The sequence below is a fragment of the Myotis lucifugus genome, unplaced genomic scaffold, assembly GCF_000147115.1.
Source record: "Myotis lucifugus unplaced genomic scaffold, Myoluc2.0 scaffold_138, whole genome shotgun sequence".
Classification (NCBI taxonomy): Eukaryota; Metazoa; Chordata; class Mammalia; order Chiroptera; family Vespertilionidae; genus Myotis; species Myotis lucifugus.
In genome coordinates, this window is record NW_005871186.1 from 2,840,445 (window position 1) to 2,861,877 (window position 21,433).

At 42.2% G+C, this 21,433-nt stretch overlaps 1 protein-coding gene across 2 annotated transcripts; it reads left to right on the forward strand.

Moving 5' to 3' along the window:
* Window positions 1-1,882: 1,882 nt before the first annotated feature.
* On the forward strand, window positions 1,883-16,422 carry LOC102436786 (tripartite motif-containing protein 34). Of its 2 annotated transcripts, none has more exons than XM_006094557.3 (8): window positions 1,883-2,093; window positions 6,833-7,302; window positions 9,280-9,375; window positions 10,008-10,238; window positions 12,205-12,227; window positions 13,750-13,850; window positions 14,132-14,158; window positions 15,162-16,422. In XM_006094557.3, the coding sequence occupies exons 1-8, from the start codon at window positions 2,015-2,017 to the stop codon at window positions 15,725-15,727; spliced, it is 1,593 nt and encodes a 530-aa protein (XP_006094619.1). In that variant the 5' UTR covers window positions 1,883-2,014; the 3' UTR covers window positions 15,728-16,422. The 2 variants fall into 2 exon arrangements, with proteins under 2 accessions (XP_006094619.1, XP_023614532.1); XM_023758764.1 differs by lacking the exon at window positions 1,883-2,093 and adding an exon at window positions 4,573-4,589.
* Window positions 16,423-21,433: the final 5,011 nt, after the last annotated feature.

Below are 21,433 nucleotides of genomic sequence, written 5' to 3' on the forward strand. Positions count from 1 at the left end.
TTACCCATTTACCTGTTGATGCAAATGTGGGTGGTTTCCAGCTTTTGGCTACTACAAATATCGCTGTTGTGAACATTTCTTGTAAAACTCAAACAGTAAACACACGCTCTCATTTCTTGTCTAATTGCCTAGCAACAAAATAGCTGGGCTGTATGGTAGGTATATGGGTAAGGTTTTTGAAGCTGCCAAACTACTTTCTAAAATGATAGTACCATTTTACATCTGACTTCAGTTGCTCTATATCCTTGCCATGGCTTGGTTCAGCTTTGGGAGAGTGTTGGGCTATGGGGAATAATGGGAATAAACCAGAGGGATCTAGGAAAGTGAAGCAGAAATTTTATTTCTTTAATATGACCTTTTCTCCTTTCCTTTTGGTTTAAACCGGCCCCATTTAGCACCCTGACTCACCATCTCCCTTGCATGTCCATTCCCTTAGTTATTAAGTTTTCAGGACAATGAGGTTCTTGTCAGCATCAAAAAATCTTTGGGCCATAACCGGTTTGGCTCAGTGGATAGAGCAGGGGTGGGCAAACTTTTTGACTCGATGGCCACAATGGGTTCTTAAACTGGACCGGAGGGCCGGAACAAAAGTATGGATGGAGTGTTTGTGTGAACTAATATAAATTCAAAGTAAACATCATTACATAAAAGGGTACCATCTTTTTTTTTTTTAGTTTTATTCATTTCAAGCGGGCCGTAGTTTGCCCACGGCTGGGATAGAGTGTCGGCCTGTGGACTCAAGGGTCCCAGGTTTGATTCCTGTCAAGGGCGTGTGCCTTGGTTGCGGGCACATCACCAGTAGGGGGTGTGCAGGAGGCAGCTGATCGATGTTTCTCTCTCATCGATGTTTCTAGCTCTCTCTCCCTCTCTCTCCCTCTCTGTAAAAATCAATAAAATATTTTTTTAAAAAAAAATCTTTGGAACAAAGCCTCAAATCTATTGACCACAGAGTTTCAGTCAAACTAGACTTTAGTTGTGTTTCAGTTCCAACCCAGCAAAGAGGAACCACCCCACCGACCACACCCTCATGACACCGGACAGGATGACGGACGCTATGGCTGACATTAAGACCTGATACAGTGCTCAACTTCTCCCCACCTTGGCCCTGACCAGCCAGCAGAATCCACAACCCCAACTCCCTCAGTTGCCATAATTAATGATTTTCCACCTATATAACCCATCACCTGGCCACCAGGGAGCCAGGTCTCAGGGCAATAGCTCACCTGGGACTCTGGGTTTGGTGTCATTTCCTTCAAAATAAACCTTTACTTTCTTTGCTGCAAACTCCTGTTTGTGATTGATTGGGCTTTGGTGTCTACAAGGGAATAAACACCTTTACTTGGTAACAAAAGCTGCCACTTTACGCCTGTAGTGGTTGTTATAATCCTCCAGATAATTTCAGTTCTCCCTCTGCCCGTATAAACGAGTCTCTATGGTGTGACCCTTGCCCACTTCTTGTGGCATCTCTTGTTTACCTGGAGCTGCAAATACAATCTCATGGAACCAGTTGCAGATTACAACGAATTGCTTATCCTTCATTCTAGCCATTTCTGCCTCCCAGAATATAACTCAGCCGCAAGTAATCCACCAGAGAACTCTTGATACCCTAAAGTGGGTATCCAAAAGTGACCATCATTTTCTATTTTGAACACATTTGGTAGAAGGTTGGCCTGAATAAGTCTTTGTTGTGGGAGCTGTCCTGTGCTTTGTAGAATGGTTAGCTGTGTCCCTGACCTCTACCCACTAGATGGCAGTAGCCACTAGATGGCAGTAGCCTTCCACTTTCCAACTTTGCCAAATGTCCCCAGGGGCAAATCTTCCCTCCCCACCCCACCCTTCTACAATCACGGGGTTAAAGCATTACTCTCTGCAGTCACCCTGAAGGACTGCCACCATTTGGCTCAGAAGCTCCGTCCCCTTTCCTTTTCCTGCCAGCCCCGAGAATTTCACTTTCACTTCTCAGCCAGTTCCTCAGGAGGAACTACTTCATGCAGACTGAGCCCCTGGTTGGAGAATGAACCCTGACCAGAACTGCCCCGTCTTTTCCTCACCACTTACACCAGGAGTCAAGACATCTCCGCTGGGACCTGAAGGTGTGTGGGGAGGTTTATGGCAGGCCCAGCGTGGGAGACTTGCAGAGAAAGGTACTAGGTGAAGTTAGGTGAGGTATTTTGTGGCACAGATGTGCTCTGAAAAGGGGAAGAAAAGCCAGCTGCAGGCTTCCTACTCTGAGTGCAGACACAGGGCAGCGTCTGGGGAGGGACAGCTTGAGAGAAAGGAGAATTGAAGAGGCAGAAGGCCTTGTTTGCTTCCTGGAGGGACCCTTATTTTTACAGGCTGAGTTCATCCCCATCTTCTTCCTGTTCTATAGTTTTGATTACCTATCTTGCTGAAGAGAACTGTAATCTCTCTCTCTCTCTCTCTCTCTCTCTCTCTCTCTCTCTCTCTCCCTTTCTCTCTCTCTCTACTAAAGAGATAAACAGAAACTCTCTTCTACTCACTCCATTCCGTGTGTAAAAGAGGTCCCTGTTTTACAAACGTGCGAAAACCCAAGCTCCTAGTATGGGGCATCAGATAGAATGGAGTCTTGGGGACATGGCCAGGGGTAATATTGAACCTGATTCTTTCAGTCCCCTCCTGCAACACCGAGGGGCTGTCTGTGGCCTTCCTGACACATCCTCAGCTGCTGGCCAGTCTGAAGACAGCAGGCTAATGATTGGTCTGCTGCCTGCCTCTGAGGCCGCCTTTTCTCCTGTGTCCTCCTGAGCTTCAGTCTCAGGGCTCTGCTTGCACTTCCCTGAATGGACCTGCTTGCTCTTACTTCAGTAGTTCACTGACCCTGACTGGTGTCCTCACCTGCCGTAGAGCTCTTAGAAACACCTTTGTGTTGATTGTTACCTCTGCTGCTTACTGTTTTTCTTTGTTCAGAGCTTATTAATAAGGGTTGACTATTGCCCAGGAGACCAAAGTTTCAATGGTCTTGCTAAGAAGTTTAAGGGGGGAGAAGGGGAATAGAAGACATCTGTAATGCTATCAAATATATATATTTAAAAAATAAAATAAAAAGTTTGCTTCGACACCGATTATGTGTCATCCTAAGGTCATTAGGGAATAATTTGCACACCATTGACATGTCACATATTTTCTGACACATGCCCATTCTATCCTATACTCTTACTTTTCAGAAGTAACTGTTACTGCCTTCCTGGGAATCTATGCTTACCCTGGAGAGGGTCCATTTTGCCCAGATGTTGTCTCCCAGGGTCAAGAACAAGGCCTAACACATGAGATAAAATAGATGTATTTATTTATTTTTTAAATTTAATTCATATGAATGAAAGCAGGCTGCTGCTGTGAAAAAGTGCAGTGAATATCCATTCAACATGCAAAATATGTTAAATACATATAAGAGCTTACATTCTAGTTAGGGAGAGATCATAACAAATTATAAATATTTGATGCGATATACAAGAAGGTAACTAGCCCTGGCTGGTGTGGCTCAGTTGGTTGGAGCATTGTGCTGTACAACAAAAGATCGAGGGTTCTATTCCCAGTCAGGACACATACCTGAGTTGCAGGTTTGATGCCCACTTGGGGTGCATACAGGAAGCAACTGATCTCTCTCTCTCTCTTTCTCTCTCTCCCTCTCTCTCTCCTTCTTTCTCTCAATCAATGAACAAATCCTCAGGTGAGGATTTAAATAAAAAAAGAAGGAGCTGATGTCAAAGAAGCTACTAGATGCCACTAGATATCGAGTGATGCCACTAGAATGACTATGATTATGGGGTAATGTTTTAAAACGTTGAATTAGGGTGAAGGATTCGTAGTGACATGCTGAAAACTTTGCTAGAGCTCTTGGGGAGAAGGGTCATTAATGTGGAGGAGATTTAGCCTTGGACTCTAAGGGGTGGCTGAATTAGAGACTCCTAGCCTAGATGAATGGGGAGGGGGCAGTTGCAGTGTTTCTGAATTCACCAGGTCTCTGGATGCCAAAAACAGGTCCTACTTTCCCCATTGCCAGCTCATGACCCAGGACACCAAGGGAAGTATCTAGGATATTGTCTGAAAACTTCAAAGGAAATCCTTTCTGCACTTCACTTCCAAGGAGACACTTTCATTTTATTATCTAACCTGCAGAGAGGCATAGATTTTGCCTTATTATAAGTCCAGGTGTGAAGAGAATACTCAATTGTGGGATACAGATGTCTGACACTTAGGGTAACCAGCTGACCTGACAGTTCCATCAGGCAGATGCAACTTGTGTTCCTTTCTCTAACTCCCTGGCTGTTGCTCAGCTCTTGGGTCACTCTTAAACATGGATGGAGTCACTGCCCGCCCATGTGTGGGGCTCTGCCTTCTCTGTACCTTTCTCTTTCTGTGATCATTATGATGGCAGGTGTTTTGTCATCAACGCCTTGTAGTCCCACTCTGATGTGAGGCCCACAACCCCGTGGGATAAAGCATGCTCTGTTCCTCTCTTCTCCGTAGGTTCTTGGTGTTTTTCAGCATCGGTTGGATATTGAACAGAATAAAAGATAATAGAGAAGTGCACACCTGTGGTTGGCTCAGATCTTCCATTGTAAGCACGGGTAGAAATTATCATTTTATGTAAACCCCTGTTTTTGTTAGTCACCAGAGCTTGATCTAATCAATTGCCACCATAGAAAGAGGCTAATAGTATATGGACTTTAGACAATTTTTAGTACCTGTACCATTGGCTGGATTGCTCCTATCAACCCCCATTCATGGAAGTCTTATTCCTCATCAGGTTCACCTCATGAATCATTAGAGACATGGGTAGATTCCCAGGCCTACAGGTATCTCTATACAGTTTTCATTATATCCTCATCCTTTCTTTTTAGAGCAAGGAGAAGAGGAAGATTTATAGTTTGTTACATACCTCAGATCTTTCACTATCAAATTCTTCAACTATATTAATAACCTAATGCTGCTGTAACAAATTACCACAAATTGGATGGGTTAAAACAACAGGGATTTATTCTTTCACCGTTCAGGACAACAGAAGTCCAAAGTCAAAGTAGTGGTAGAGTTGAATTCTCCAGGAGCCTCTGAGGAGAATCTGTCCCCTGTCTCTCTCTTAGTTTCTGGTGGTTTCCAGCCATCTCAACAGTCCCTGCCTTGATTCTATATTACTCCAACTTCCGCCACCATTGTTACATGGCCTTCTTTCTTATGTGTCTGTGACCCTTTCGTCTTCTTATATTAACTCTGGTCATTGGATTTAGAGCCTACCCTCTTCCAGTATGACCTCATCTTAACTTGATTACATCTGCAAAAACCTCAATGCAAAATAAGGCTACATTCACACAGGCAAACATATTTGTGTGAGGGACACAATTTCAGTCCATTAGAAGACATTCTTAGCCACTGAGGTCTTCTCCCCTCACCTTACAGCTCCTTGTCCATATTTAGTCCAGGCTGTAAGAGTCAGTGTCACCATATTACTGCTCTGTGGCATGTCTTCTGATTGACCACCAGCTATAATTTCAGGTTTGGTTTGCTATTCCTACTCATGTGACAACAGGACATAACCAGCCAGGTTTACTTAGCTTAGCAAAGGCCTATAAGATAGGAGAAACAGCACATTGGCATGACTGCCTCAGGTGAGCGCTAGAGATCTAGCAAGTACTTTATACACCTCATGACAGGTCTTTTGTAAACAGGAGACTGTCACTTTTATATCATTTAGGAAGTGTCACATTTCTAGACCCTTTAGGCTCCTGTATTACAAAAGGCCTAGGAGCTCTCTGCACACCAGCGACGGTGGTGTTCTAAAATTAGTAGAAGATGCTGTGTCCTCCATCAATAGGGCATTCTTCTCCCTAAAATATTTTTCCTCTTTACCATTCCATATTCCCTTCTCATCTTTTATCTTTCAGCCTAATCCTTACTTATTCAAAGGCGAGTTTTTGATGATCTCCTATTTAATTTCCCCAAAACGTGCAATTCTGTGTGGTAGTGTTTATCATACCTACCAGACCTTGAAAGAGGACCCCGAGGACATTATATTCACTCCAATTCACTTACTAAATTGAATAATCTCTGTAATTCAATTGATTTCATGTACAGATAAGAAAAAAGTATTCTTATTTTTTATAGATTTTTACATGAGGAATAAATAGGTCAAAGTGATGTGTAATTGTAACTGGTTAATAATTGTTAGTAATAAGATTACTTCCCTACAGTGGTCCTTGCTGTTTCTATCAGTGTCGCTGGGGAGTAAATAAGAGAGGGCTTTGTGTGGGACAGACTGGAAACCATTTCTGTGGTCCCAAAGCTCACCTATCGGTGAACTGCTAATTAAAGGAAAGAAAAGATAAAACACTGATTTAAAAAAAAAATAAAAGTCTAATCGCCTATAGAGAAATGAGGTTCTTTATATATTTATCTAGCATTGTGTTCCCAAAGTGCCTGGTCCATGTGTGGATTACACTTTAGGAGTAGGATATTTAAGGAAGGATATCATATATTATATAGTGGTAATAAGAAAAAGATGTCAAGTAATGCACCAAATGATGTTTTGGTGATTGTGCTGTAGAAAAGTTAGTCATATTAGACATGCAAGAAGGGAGTTCAGTGAAGTATGAGGAAGTCATGCAAATGTCAAGGGAGGATCATTTCAGGCTGAAAGAAAAGCAAAAGCTCTGAGGCCTTGGTGGCTTACCCAAGTCACTGAATTCATTTTTCCCCTCTCTTTTTTTATGTCTTTCAGTTTTTCAGCCTTGGCCAATCTTTAAAGTGTGCACAGTTAGCATCCCTTTTACTTGTGCCATTCTTATACCATATCCTTTCGATCTGCCCATCCATCCAGGAATCTTTAAACAAGAAGACCCTCAGGAAGAAACCAGGGGAGCAGCTGCCATGGCTTTAAAATTCCTGGTGAACATGAAGGAGAAGGTGACTTGTGCCATCTGCCTGGAACTTTTGACAGAACCCCTGAGTCTAAACTGTGGCCACAGCTTCTGCCAAGCCTGCATCACTGACAACAAGGCGTCAGAGATCGGCCCAGGAGGGGAAAGCAGCTGTCCTGTGTGTGGTGTCAGATACTCGTTTGGGAACCTATGGCTTAATCAGCATCTAGCCAACATAGTAGAGAGGGTCAAAGAGGTCAAGTTAAGCCCAGAGGAAGGGCAGAAGAAAGATCTCTGTTTGAGCCATGGAGAGAGACTCCGACTCTTTTGTAAAGAGGATAGGAAGGCGATTTGTCAGCTCTGTGAGTGGTCCCGGGAGCACTGTGGTCATCAGATATTCCTCATGGAGGAGGTAGTCAAGGAATGCCAGGTAAGGCCCAGGATGGAAGGAGATGAGGTGAAAGATGGTACATGCTGGGAAATCTCACCTTTCCATCCTTCTTTACACACCACAACATCTTAGTACTGACTCCTGTACGTTCCTTCCATGTGTCCCTTACCCTATGCTTGGCTTCCCAAGCCTGAGGGACATCACTGTGTATTCCTTCCATTTACATAAAGGATGAGCCTAAGTACAGGCTTTGGCCGAGAGTGAAAGGTTTTCCTCTTTTCTCCTTCCTCGTGTGGATGGAGAATTTCTTTCACAAATTTAGCTCTCATTGCTCCTCCCAGCAGGATGGTTGCTGTTGAACATTGGGAATGGGATGTGGAAAGAGTTTTAATAAGAAGATAGGACTTTCCTTGGCCATAACAGAATCAACATTTACTCTAAAAAGAAAGAAAATCAGGCTACTCTTGGTGAGGAGGTAGTGACTTTCATCCCCCAGGAATAAAGAAAATATTCACCTCCTCAGATTTTCTCCCAGGTCATCTATAAATATAAAAGCCTAAGTGACCAGCCGACTGTTCAACCATCCAACTGGTAGCTATGACATGCACTGACCACCAGGGGCCAGACTCTCAACACAAGAGCTGCTGAGGTATGGTGACTTGGCAGCTGCAGTTCTTGAGTGACACACCTGGAACCAGAGAGGAGGGAACCCAATTCAGGGGTGTGTCACCTGAGAACCGCCCTCTCACAATCTGAGGCCCCTCAGGGGATGTCGGAGAGCCTGTTTCAGCCTGATCCCTGCAGACCAGGCCGAAGGACCCCACTGGTCCACAAATCTGTGCACTGTGCCTCTGGCCAATTGGCTCCCCACTTTGGGTCTGGCTCCCCATCGGGCCTCTAGGCCATTGCAGAGGTCATGGGTTTGGCCCTTACAGAATCTTTACTTGATTAGCTAAATGATGAGACATGCAGGACCTATCGGCTGTGGCCCCAACATATGGTGCCCTCACTGGCCCATCCGCTTAATATGGATTTCCAGTGGAGGCAGCAAATTTTCCTGCTACCACTCTTGGCTGGGAAACTGGCCGTGGCTTCCCTCCTTCCAGGTGAACAATAATGCCAGAGGGCAACCTCCGGGGAGGGAAGGAGGTAAAGGAGCAGCTGAGGTGGGAAGAAGGAAGTTCCCGCCGCCATAAGACTCTGCCTGTTCGGAAGGGCTGGGGTGGGAGCCTGACATTGAGAGGGTCCTACCCTAGGCCGATTAGATTCCAGGCTAAGTAAATCTTGTTTGCTAAATAATTGCATTTTGTAGCTAAATGCCCACAAGTCATCAGTTACCACCAAACTTAGGGTAAAGTGGGATGAAAGAAGCGAAACAGATGGGGCAGCACCTTTATATTTACCTGAAACATGTAGAGATTGGATTGAGAGAAACAGATATTCTACAAGGTTCAGAATATCTAAAACAGAATCTCTATTCACCAAACCATATTGTTTTCTTTCTTATGCCCTCTTGTCAAAATGATAGCAATACACATTCAGTCCTTTTCACAAACACTGAAACATCTTACCAATCCATCATTTTCATATCCTTAACTTATTTTGGTTGTCTGCATTTCCACATCATTATACCACTATGGATTGATTTGAGAAAGTGACATAATATGGATTAGTTAATCCATATTATGGATTAATTAAGAGAGATAGTGACATAATATTGGGAGAAGAGAGGAGGGAGTCTGATTCCAGGATATGTCACCCAAGAATCACCCTCTCACAATGGCCCCCCTCAGGGGATGTCAGAGAGCTGGTTTTGGCCTGATCCCCGCAGACCAGGTTGAAGGAACCCACAGGTGCACGAATTCATGCACCAGGCCTCTAGTAGATTATAATCACTATATTCTAATCAGTAGCCAGTCTCTTCTGAGATCAGCCTTGTTTATTCCTCGTTTATTCTCTTTCTAGGTGCTAAGAAAAGCCATGGCTTGACTCTAGTATGATTCCTCTCTCTCACAGGAAAAGCTCCAGGCCGCTCTGGACAGGCTGAGGAGGGAGCATCAGGAAGCTGAGAAGTTGGGCAGTGACATCAGAGAAGAGAGAACTTCCTGGAAGGTAGGAGGAAACTCTTCCTGGGGAATTTCTGACTTAGGAATCTTGGCAGGAACTTCCACGCCAATCACAAGGAAGCCCCTTTTCTCTTCATTCCCTGACATTGAATGAGTCCAGAAGCCATTTGATTAGTTCTCTTCCTTGTCCTGTCTCTGTTGGGGATGAGGGCAGGAGAATAGATGTTACAAGTAAATATATTACAATTACAAATTGTACACACAGATATTTGGAATTGAGAGCAAAAACAGTCTTAATGGTGAGGAAGACTGAAGAATTCTGTCTTCCATTCCTGTTTTCCAGTGAGGCCCTGACACCTCCAGTGGAAGGAAAACAAGATTCAAGGTTCAAATGTGAGAGTGTGGGAAGGCATGAATGTCCAGGACAGCTGTCTACCACCTAAACCTCACTCCAGTTTCACATTTGTTCCAGGGTTGCCCTAGATAAGAGAGCCTGAGGCCTTTTTGGTTTGTACTGAAAAGGAGAAACAGCTTTCTCCAAAATTGCTACCCTATTTCTACTCCTTTTCTGGTTAGAATTACCTGAAAAAAAATTTTTTTTCCTCTTTCCTAATCCCTTTCACAGGAGGCTCTCAGGCTGAGAGACTCATTACTTCTCTCTCTTGTTTCCCCTTGCAGAATCAGATACAGGCTGAGAAACAAAGGATACACACAGAATTTAATCAGCTTAGAAGCATCCTGGACAGTGAAGAGCAAAGAGAACTGCAGAAATTGGAGGAAGAGGAGATGAAGACCCTGCAGGACTTAGCTGAGGCTGAGAATGAACTGGTTCAGCAGAGCCAGTTGCTGAAAGAACTCATCTCAGATCTGGAGCGTCGCAGTGAATGGTCAGCCATGGAGCTGCTGCAGGTGAAAAGGGTGACACAATCTGAGATTCTTAAAACACAGTCTAAATTGCCTTCTATTCTGTGCCATTGGGCTCTAATCCTGGTGTTGACACTAAAAGGTTCCTTTGACCTTGTAGAGCACCTGAGAATAAAGTCAACAGGGAAGAAAAGAGAATCATGAAACACAAAAAGGCCAGGATTTGATCTGTCAGATCCATCTGTGACTAAAGTAACATCTCTCTGGGCACATTTTTTTTTAAGTCTCTGCTAATACAGAAAACAAAACATTCCTTTAGTTGTAAACCTGGCTGGTGGCATTAAGAGTAAGGCCAAATACAGGAAATCCCCCAAAAATGTATACACACTTTTTTTCTGATAGCTCAATTGATGTTTCTTTCTTTTCAGATTTAACCCATTGAATAATTAATAATTATTCAAAGTATGTATACATTTTGGGGACACCCTATATATTGATACATATTGTTCAAAAACAAATCAATCCATAGTGGTAATGATGTGGAAATGCAGACAACCAAAATAAGTTAAGGATATGGAAATGACGGATTGGTAAGATGTTTCAGTGTTTGGGAAAGGGACTGAATGTGTATTGTTACCGTTTTGACAAGAGGGCATAAGAAAGAAAACAATGTGGATTGGTGAGTAGAGATTCTGTTTTAGATATTCTGAGTTGCTGCTGTTTCTTCTTTATTGTGGAATGTATTATTCTGGATACATGAGGAGACACAATAGACAATGATTAGATATGTAAAGTTTGGAATCAACAGCACCTCTGCGTGAGTTAAAATTTAAAAATCTGGAAGAGGTATTCTGTACATAACATCATGTATTCTGCTAATAAAGAGAATTTTACTTCCTTTCCAATATAGATGCTTTTTACTTTCTTTCCTTGTCTAATAGACTCTATTGAAATCTTTAGTACCATGTTAACACAAGTAGTGACAGCAGACATCCCATCTTGCTCTTGATCTCAGGGGGGGAAGTACTCAGTTTTTCATTTTCGTCATTCAATATGATGTTTGCTCGCTGTGGGTTTGTCTTAGGTGCCTTTATCAGGCTGAGGAAGTGCCCTTCTATTCCTAGTTTATTGTTATTACTGTTTTGTTTTTATCATGAAAGGCCTTGGATTTTGGCAAACGATTTTTTTTTCTGTCTTTTGAAATGGCTATGTGTTTTTTATCTTTTGTTTCATTAATATGATGTTTTATATTGATTGCTTTTATATTCAACCAATTTAGCATCTCTGGAATAAAATTTAAAAAACTTGACCATGATATATAAACTTTTCTATTTTTCTGGATTCAATCTTCTACTATTTTGTTTAACAGTTTGTTTCTATATTCATAAAGGATATTGGCCTATAGTTTACATTTCATGGGATGCCTTTGTCTGGTTTTAGTATCAGAATAGTACTGGTCTCATAGAGTGAGTTGGGAAGTGTCCCTTCTCTTCTATTTTTTTAGAACAATTTATGAATTATTTGTAATATTTCTAATTTAAACTTTTAGTAGAATTCCCCAGTAAGGCCATCTGGGATTGGATTTTTCTTTGCTGGAAATCCACTTCAATTTCTACGTGTTTCATGTCTATTCAGATTTTCCAATCCAATCTCTACATGTTTCAGGTCTATTCAGATGTTCTGTTTCTCCCTGAATCAGTATTGGTAACTTCTGTGTTTCTAAGAATGTGTACATTTAATCTAGGTTATCTAATTTATTGGCATACAATAGTCCCTAACCTTTATAATATTTAATTTCTACAAAGTCAATAGTAATGTCTCCTTTTTAATTCCTTATTTTAGTAATTTTCCTCCTCTCTCTTTTTGTTCTTGGAATGTCTAACTAAAGGTTTGTCAATTTTGTTGATATTTTCAAATAACTTTATTTTTCTATCATTTTTCTATCCTCTCTTTCATTAATCTTGCTCTAATATTTACACTCCTTGATTCATCTTTTCTTTCTTCTCCCTAGGATACGAGTGGAATCATGAAATGGTGCGTATGGGTGACCAGGAGTGGTGCATTTATGAAGAAAGGTTTATGGTCATGAGAGTTATTTGGTCATCAACCAGAATGAAAACTCTCCCGAAGCAAGAAAAGTTAGATGTGGTATTATTTTAAATTACTGAGGATTTAAGTGTCCCATATTTATTGAGAATGAACCAGATTCTATGGTAGTGAATTAAATGGTTGAAATTCACAATTAGAGCCAGTAAGGATAATAGGGATAAGGGACTTCACTATCGGACTCTTATTACTATATTCAACTCATTCTCTGTCCTTGCTCTGGTTCCTGTATTTCATAGATGCTTGTCTTTATCATATTGATCCTACATCTTATACCTTTTTGTCCTTCTAATACCACTTTCTTCCTCTCCTTTCATGCCATTAATGCACTTGAACCTGCTTCAAGTGCATTAATCGAGCTCTAAAATAGGTTATGGAGCAGCACCTTTATATTTACTTTGCTTAACAGGAATAGAGGAGATCAGGCCATTCTACAAGGTTCTCTTTCGAATTCCAAAAAAAGACCTTAGCCTTGTGGTTTGTGGCTTTGACCTTTGTGCCAATAATTAATGTCTCTTATTCACACACTTTAAAAGCTTAAATAGGAAAGTGTAGCCTTTGTGTCTGAAGTCGCCAGTTCATCTGGCAGCTTCAAGTTCTTTACAAACACATGAGAGTCTAACCATTTTTGCCCAGTAGACAACTTTTCCTTTGCCAAGTGTTTTTAACTTTTCCCAGAATACCTGAAATCTCCATGTTATTTGTGGGCCACACCACTGGAGTTCAGGCTTTAGACTAGGGCACAGGCTCAAAGGCTTTCCAAAAGGAGACCTATATCCCAGTCAGGATCTGCAGCCTCACCCCTGATCTGCCTGGAACCCACATCTGGGGCCCTTTTATGGGAAACTCATTGTGATGTGGAAAATGACAAATATTATATACCATTTTAGAGGTAGCAAAGGCTTTTCTTATACATTATTTCATCTAATTCCTATTTTTCCCATGAGGTATCAAGGGCATATAATATATGTATTATATTTTTTAGAAGAAGAAACTCTTACTTTAAGGCAGCGGTTCTCAACCTGTGGGTTGCGACCTCTTTGGTGGTCGAACAACCCTTTCACAGGGGTCGCCTAAGACCATCCTGCATATCAGATATTTACATTACGATTCATAACAGTAACAACATTACAGTTATGAAGTAGCAACGAAAATAATTTTATGGTTGGGTCACAACATGAGGAACTGTATTTAAAGAGCCAGAAGGTTGAGAACCACTGCTTTAAGGAGAAGACCTTCCCAAGGTCAAACAGAGGGTAACTGGGAAAGTAGACATGAGCACATTTTTTCTGGCTCTAGAAGTAGGAGACTTCCTTCTCCCCTCCTCAGGCTTCTCAGAGAAGCAGGTTCAAGTGCATTAATGGCATGAAAGGAGAGGAAGAAAGTGGTATTAGAAGGACAAAAAGGTATAAGATGTAGGATCAACATTTTTTTTTTTTGTCATCCCTAGGAGTGAGGTGTGGACATTGAAGAAGCCAAAAACTATTTCCAAAAAACTGAAGCATGGATTCCATGCTCCAGATCTGAGTGGAATGCTGCACATGTTTAAAGGTGAGGAGAGCCAGGGCAGGAATGTGGATGTAGGATGTTTATGGTGTCAGGGACTAAACGGGGGTGTGGGTCGGGGGTTGGTATAGTCTCATATGAGGATAGAAAGGAGGGTGTTCAGAGAAGGGATGTTGCTGATGGAGATGTGGTTAAGGGAGAATGGCTAGATTCTGGTTCATTCTCTTAGCCTCACAGTCTTCTCCCCTTCCCCTACTCTAGAGACAAGCTATCAGTGTTTAATCATTTGCTTCTAATAAACATTATTAAATCTTTTATCTTTTCAGAGCTAACACGTGTCCAGCGCTACTGGGGTAAGAAGTTACTAGGTCTTCAAATCACTGTGTTCTGATCCCCTTTCAGAAGTTTGTGGTTTCAATGAGATCTGATGATCTTAGCCCTAGGTGTCTCCCTCACTTCCCAATATGTATGTATAATACACTAGTGGCCTGATGCACAAAATTTGTGCACAGAGGGGGAGTTCCCTCAGCCCAGCCTGCACCCTTTCCAATGTAGTATCCCTTGGGGGATGTCCGACTGCCAGTTTAGGCTCAATCACTCTCACAATCTGGGACCACTGGCTCCTAACTGCTCACCTGCCTGCCTGCCTGATCACCTTTAACTCCCTCTGCCTGCCTGATCTCACCCCCAACTGCCCTCCCCTGCCAGCCTGATCTTGCCCCCAACTGCCCTCCCCTGAAGGCCTGATCTTGCCCCCAACTGCCCTCCTCTGCTGGCCAATTTGGATCTGATTGGTCAGTTTCTATGCCAGTCGGTGTCAAAAGCTCCACCTCCTAGGCAGCCATTGGTTCCTCAGACTTCATTCAGATTTGGTTCTGATTGGTCAGTTTCTATGCCAGTCAGCATCTCTGAGCCTATCAATGGGGCCTGATCAGAAAGGCGGGGCTGATCAGCAGCCCTGGTGGAGGCCTGGAGAGAAATGGAGGCACGGCTGCTGGCCAGACTAGGAGAGAGAGGCAAGTGCTGATCATAAGCTGCCACATAGGCAATGGATCAGTCCCTGCTTCTTTCTTCAGGCCTCTCTCTGTCCCTGATTCACAGCCCCCTCAGCAGTCAGTACTGGGGCACCATGCCTGCAGCAGACTGCAGGACTGACTTCCAGTTGGTGGAGCCTCGGTCATTACTGGTCGTTACAACCCAAGGTTTTTATATATTAGGATTACTCCAGAGCTTTACCCCACTTGTCCAATCATCAATACAAGTTCTTCCTAGTCAGCTTCCAAGTTCCCTCTCCAAGTCACCAGATAAACCAACACCTGTATCTGTAGCTAATCATCTTTTTCTTTTTCTCTGCAGTGGACATGACATTTAACCCATTCAACTTAAATTTGAATCTCAACCTTTCAGAGGATCACAGACAGTTGGCATCTGTGCCAATTTGGCCTATAAAGTATTACAATTATGGTGTGTTAGGCTCCCAATATTTCTCATCAGGAAAACACTACTGGGAAATAGATGTGTCCAAGAAGACTGCCTGGATCCTGGGGGTATACTGTAGAAAACGTTCCTGTAATAAAAAGTTTGGTGTTAGAAGAGGCACAAATTATCCAAATGCTTATTCCAGATTCAGACCTGAAAATGGCTACTGGGTTGTAAGCTTACAGAATGAATCTGAGTACAATGCCTTTGAGGACTCTTCCACCTCTGATCCCAAGGTCTTGACTCTTTCCATGGCTGTTCCTCCCCGCCGTGTAGGGGTTTTCCTAGACTATGAAGCAAGCACTGTCTCATTTTTTAATGTCACAAACCATGGGTCACTCATCTACAAGTTCTCTAAATGTCACTTTTCTCAGACTGTTTATCCCTATTTCAATCCTTGGAACTGCCCAGCTCCCATGACTCTGTGCCCACCGAGCTCCTGAACATTCTCCTTCCCTCACCTACTTCTGTGTAGCAAACTTTGTCCTGGGGCTCATCTCCTGCACGTGAGCTGACCTCTACATTCTAACCTTCTCTTCCTTGTTGTCTTTCTTCTTTAGAACATTTACCCGTTCTTGGGATTTGCAACTCTTTCTGGATTAAGTTAGAAGAGAATCTTATTTACCCAGTTACCCTTTTCTGTATTCTCAGTGACAGACATCGAATCCCTCTTAAAGACAGAGCAATATTGGTGTAACATCTCTGCCCTGATAATTCTCCATATTTTCCTTTATCACTGATTTTGAGAGGTATGGCAAAACCTGTCTAAAACCACGCATGACCTTAGGATAATCCATAATCACCCCACCCACCAAAAACTAAGGAGTATTTGAGTGCATGCTTGTTTGTTGCACAGCATACAGCAGTGTCATCAGACAGTTGAGAAAAAAAACCCAAATGTTATATATGTACCCAGAGTAAAAAATTTATGTTCAGAGTGTTTGATTTTAAATATCTTCTCTTACATGGTGTGTAACAATGAATACATTTTTGTTTCTTTTTATAAAACACAAATTGTAATTTTTAAACTGTACCCAACTCTTAAGATTGTTGTATGAAACTGCCATTCAATATAAAGTACCTATTTAAGGGTCCTGCACGATATAATAAATATTTCTCTCCTGATCACAGAAATGTATAAGCTGTGTTAGTGTCCTGTGCAATGGATGTGTGCCCTTCAGAGGAATAGAAAATAGAAAATGATCCTACCCCTGGTTTGGATCATGCTGGAGTCATAAAACAGGGGTAGATATTAAATGGTATCTACGCTGATACAATATCTATATCTGATCTTGCTGTTCATCAGAGCCTGATCTGGACCACAGTCTCTGTGGCCAGTGCTAACTGCATGTGGCCTCTGGGCTGTTTCAAGTATCTGGACCACTAGCTAGAATACACTTGTGTTCTCCTTCAGTCTCATTCCTTATCAGGCTCCCTTCATGTATGATGAACATGGCATTAGTAGACAGTGTTAGCGGGTCTAAATTCATCTCCATGCAACCTTTATGTTTTATTAGTGCTGTATTTTACTAGTTGTGCTGTGGCTTAAGTCTTTGTTATTACTTTGATATTTCTTACAGATTATTGAGGACATGCCCATAATTTTCAGATTGGATAATTTCTATTAATCTACTTTTAATTTTAGTTAGTCTTTATGTTGTGATTCCAAATATTTTATAAGCCAAACCTGGATTTGTTTTCTGAATGATTGTAGTTTTAGTATTTGAATTAAAAATAAAAACTATTTCTATTTGATTTCTGACATTTTGGTGATGATTATAAGTATATTTTCTTCTACATCTTTCACCCCAGAAATAATAGCTGCTATGAAGTCCTTGTTTACTAAATACAACATCTGGCTTATTTCAGAGTTGGATTTCATTGATCACCTTTTCTATTGAATATGGGCCATGTCCTCTACTTTTTTGTATGTTGAATAATTTCAGATTGCATCTAAAACTCCCTCAGGGAAATTGTGAAAGAGGTGTAGAGACTCAGGATTCTGTTTCATTTTCTGAAGAATATTATTCTTTGTTTGTTTATTGAGTTTCAGTATGTTAACTTGATTTAACTCAGATTCTAAATTCTCCACTGCATTTTGCAGAAGCTAAAATGAGTGATCAGTCCCATTAACCCTAATTGGGCTGCTTGTCATCTATCTCCAGTATGTCTAGTTCAGAGATTTGACCAGAGTTCTTTTGTGCAACTTGGGATTTCTCCCTCTGGATCTCTCTTTTGAAGATGTTCTTCTGACACTTTCTAGCTGCTGCAAAAACCTCAAATTGTTCTTGGTCTTCCAACCATGACACTGTATGTTGCTGTCGATTGAGGTCTACCTTCAAAAAAGGATCATAAAAATATCAAAAACCTCCAATACTGTTTCCTTCTTCCAAGTGCCTAGTATACTGTAGATTGTGACTACCCTTTTCACTCTGTGCTTTCATGTTATTCTCTCTCTCTCTCTCTCTCTTTCTCTCTCTCATAAAAAATAGATGTTAAAAATTGTCAAAGGAGAATTATAAATCCTATGTAATAAAATAGTAATATGCAAATTGACCATCATTCTAAGACAAAAAATGGCCGCCCTCATGTGGTCAAAGATGGCCTGCAGGGGAGGGCAGTTGTGGGTGATCAGGCCTGCAGGGGAGGGAAGTTAGGGGTGACCAGGCTGGCAGAGGAGGGCAGTTGGGGGGAACCAGGCCTGCAGAGGAGGGCAGTTGGGGGCAACCAGGCCTGCAGGGGAAAGCAGTTGGGGTCGACCAGGCTGGCAGAGGAGGGCAGTTGGGGGGAACCAGGCCTGGCAAGGGAGGGAAGTTAGGGGTGACCAGGCCTGCAGGAGAAAGCATTGGGGGGCAACCAAGCCAACAGGGGAGGGCAGTTGAGGACAATCAGGCCAGCATGGGAGCAGTTAGGCATTGATCAGGCTTTCAGGGGAGTGGTTAGGGGCAATAAGGCAGGCCGGCCAGCGAGCAGTTGGGAGCCAGCAGTCCTGGATTGTGAGAGGGATGTCCCAGATTGGAGAGGGTGCAGGCTGGGCTGAGGGACACACACACACACACACACACACACACACACACACACACACGCATGCATGAATTTCGTGCACCTGGCCTCTAGCATGTTAATAATGCAGGAGAATAGCTGAATTTCATTATGTGACACAGTAATAATGTTTGCAGTAAGAATGGTATAATAGAAACATAATTTATCATACAAAGCTCAATTCAGTTAAAATTTATATATATATATATATTCCTCTTCATATGCAATACCTTCTAATAGATCTAAGGAAATAAGTAACAAAATAGAAAAAGTACTTACCTGATTTCATGAAACTTATAGTTGTGGATGCAAGCTGGGGTGTGCATAAGAGTACTAATGAAAGTATAACTCTAGGCTCCCACTGCAGTGTCCCTATTGCCTTGCACTTATGCATTTTCATTTTCTAATCAGGATATACTAAATGAGTTCTGACCTTTAGGCAGAATCCTTGTTTCAGAGACAACTTCCTGAAAAATCCTAGCAAGAAAGCCCTAGAGAAGGAGCCTATGGAGTGTCCATGGACCACAAGCCCAGGCTTTCAGACCAGTTTGCAAAGACCTGTAGAGAAAAGAGCTAAGCCCAGCACTGCTCAGGGAAGAGAGAGGTACTTTGGGAAAGAAAACAGGAAGTCACAGAGTTCTTTGAAGCTTCATTGCCTAACTCCTCTAAGGGTAATGATGTAGGATTTCAGCAGGCTGTTCACATAAATTCTAGCACACTGTCCTCTCAGGGTTCGTGAGCCTTAATGGTGTGACAGCTGCCCTGCTCTGTAGCTTCTTGCCGGAAGCCGGTCCATCCTTGCTGCTTGACACAGTCGCTGCAGGAAAGAAACATCTGCACAGCATATGTTTCAAGGGACCTGGCATATATAGCATATTGTTCTTAATATGTTTGCTCTCCTTAGCGCCATGTGTTTTAACCAAGGTCACCTCTCTGAGAAAGGTTGTTTCCCCAGGTGGGGATTTTTCTCTGAGGTTAGGGAGGGGATACAACCCCTTAATTAAGTGCCAGGCGGGTAGTTAAGCTACATAATCTTTACTCCCTGGAATGGAGATAAGAAACGCCCTAACCTTTGTAATAGAAATTGACAGGATTAAAATCGGCTGGTATAAATACGGATGTAACAAGACAATAAACATCAGATCCTCATCAGTTCCTAACCAGAACTCCGACCAGAACTTTGGCTGGAGATCCTGGCTAAAGGTCCTGACTAGGCTGCTGATCAACTGAAGGCTGTCCTCGTGTCATTCCTTCTTCGCCGACTCCGTCCACACCTTTGGGGACCCCTGGACCCGCTGGGATTGGACCCCAGCAGCTTCTGTTATATTCACTAGTCCCACAAGATTTCCAAGTTTACACCCACAGCTCTACCATAATTCCTGAAAAATCACTAACCTTGCTCATCTTATTCTTGGGCCATCTCTGTCACCCAGAAACAAAGCTGTGAGATCAGGAGCAGGAGGAGCACATGGGAAGTATTTCCATAAGGGACATGTTTACAACATTTTATACAGCATAATGAGAGGCTTGATTGGTGTTAATAATCTGAAAAAATAATCTGAAAAAATACCAGAAGTGTCATGACAACAACATCTTAAGAATTAAAGTAAGGGTGTCTCTTCATTCATTTATTTAACTATCTCTCCTGTTAAAGACATAGCTGCACCCAGACTGACTCACTCAGTCAAATCTCTCTCTGTCTCTTCTCTGGCTTCTCCTTTTCTTACTTGCTTGTACTGAATTGAGGATGACTTTGGGCGTTTTTTGTCAAGTAACACTCATAAGTTGTCGAGTAGGGTTCAGTACCTGAAAGAGGAGCCGCACAACAAATGAGAGAAAAAGACACGAGATAATTTTGCAATATTGGGGGACCAGGCGGGCAAGTCCGGAAGGACTTCCACTGATGCTCAGGCTGCTCCAAGCTTTTATTTGATCTGGGGTAGCCCTAGGGTAAGGAGGTTTGTCTGGGGTAGCCCTAGGGTAAGGAGGTTTGAATGACACATGGATTAGCTCATTGGTAGACAATTTCTAGAAATAGGCAGAATATCTGATCAACAATAATCAACAAGGATCTACACAAGTATCTAAGGAATTAAGGGAACTAAGGTGGGGATGCTTCAGCTGTTATTACCTAAATTAACTGGGTGGTTCTTAGATTAACTGGGTGGTGCAGTTCTGACCTTTGCTAGGACTTCAAAGGTTACTAGCTTTTGGGGGTCTCTGTCTAAACTCAGCTAGTGAAGACAATGAATGGACTCCGGCAGTTTTTACCTCTAAAACATTCTCCTTGAACACTTAACTGCCCTAAGCTATATTTAGGCACACATGTTTTGAAATTGCACTTTCACACGAGATATTACCATTACCATGATCACATCTCACCTGTGCCATTTACATGTTTTAGAATTGTTTCATACTCTATTAGTCAGGGTTCTCCTGAGAAACAGAACCAATATTATAGATATATCCCTCATATATGTGAAAGTGACTGATTACCAGTAATTAGCTCATGTGATTACAGTGTTTGACTAGTTCATGGCCCTGTGTTTTATAAACTGGAGACCCAGGAAAGCTGGTGGTGTAGTTTAGTCCCGGTCTACAGCTTGAGAACCAGGGTAATCAATGGTGTAAGTCCTACTAGTCTAAGGGCAGGAGAAAACCTATACCCCACACAAGCAGGTAGGCAGGAAACAAAAGGACACCTTCTCTCTTTCTTCCTCTGTCTCTTTGTTCTGCTTAGACCTTTATTTTAATTTATTGTGACCAAAGATCCAAATACTAATTTCATCTGGAAACAACACCCTCACAGACACACTCAGAAATAATGTTTAATCTGGGCAACCATTGAACAGTCACACTGACTCATAAAATTGTTCATCACAATTACTTTATTGTTTCATGTTTATTATGTCAAGGCCATAAAGATTATATGTTAAATGGTATTAGAAAACTTTGCCCATCAGATGATTCATCACATAGTTTGATCTGTGCAGTCCATTTAGGAAAAGTGACATCTTGTCCTTATTGAATCCAGGTTCTGAAAGCCAGCATCACGGTGCTACCACTCTGATAGCCCCCTGGCTGACCACCTGAGGTAACTTCAGATT

Bases quoted from the DNA above. Each gene is read 5' to 3' on its own strand.
- LOC102436786 (XM_006094557.3), top strand. From the start codon at position 2,015: ATGAACCCTGACCAGAACTGCCCCGTCTTTTCCTCACCACTTACACCA. The intron at 2,094-6,832 runs GTGTGTGGGGAG...CCATCCATCCAG, and splicing joins ATCTCCGCTGGGACCTGAAG to GAATCTTTAAACAAGAAGAC. The intron at 13,851-14,131 runs GTGAGGAGAGCC...TTATCTTTTCAG, and splicing joins AATGCTGCACATGTTTAAAG to AGCTAACACGTGTCCAGCGC.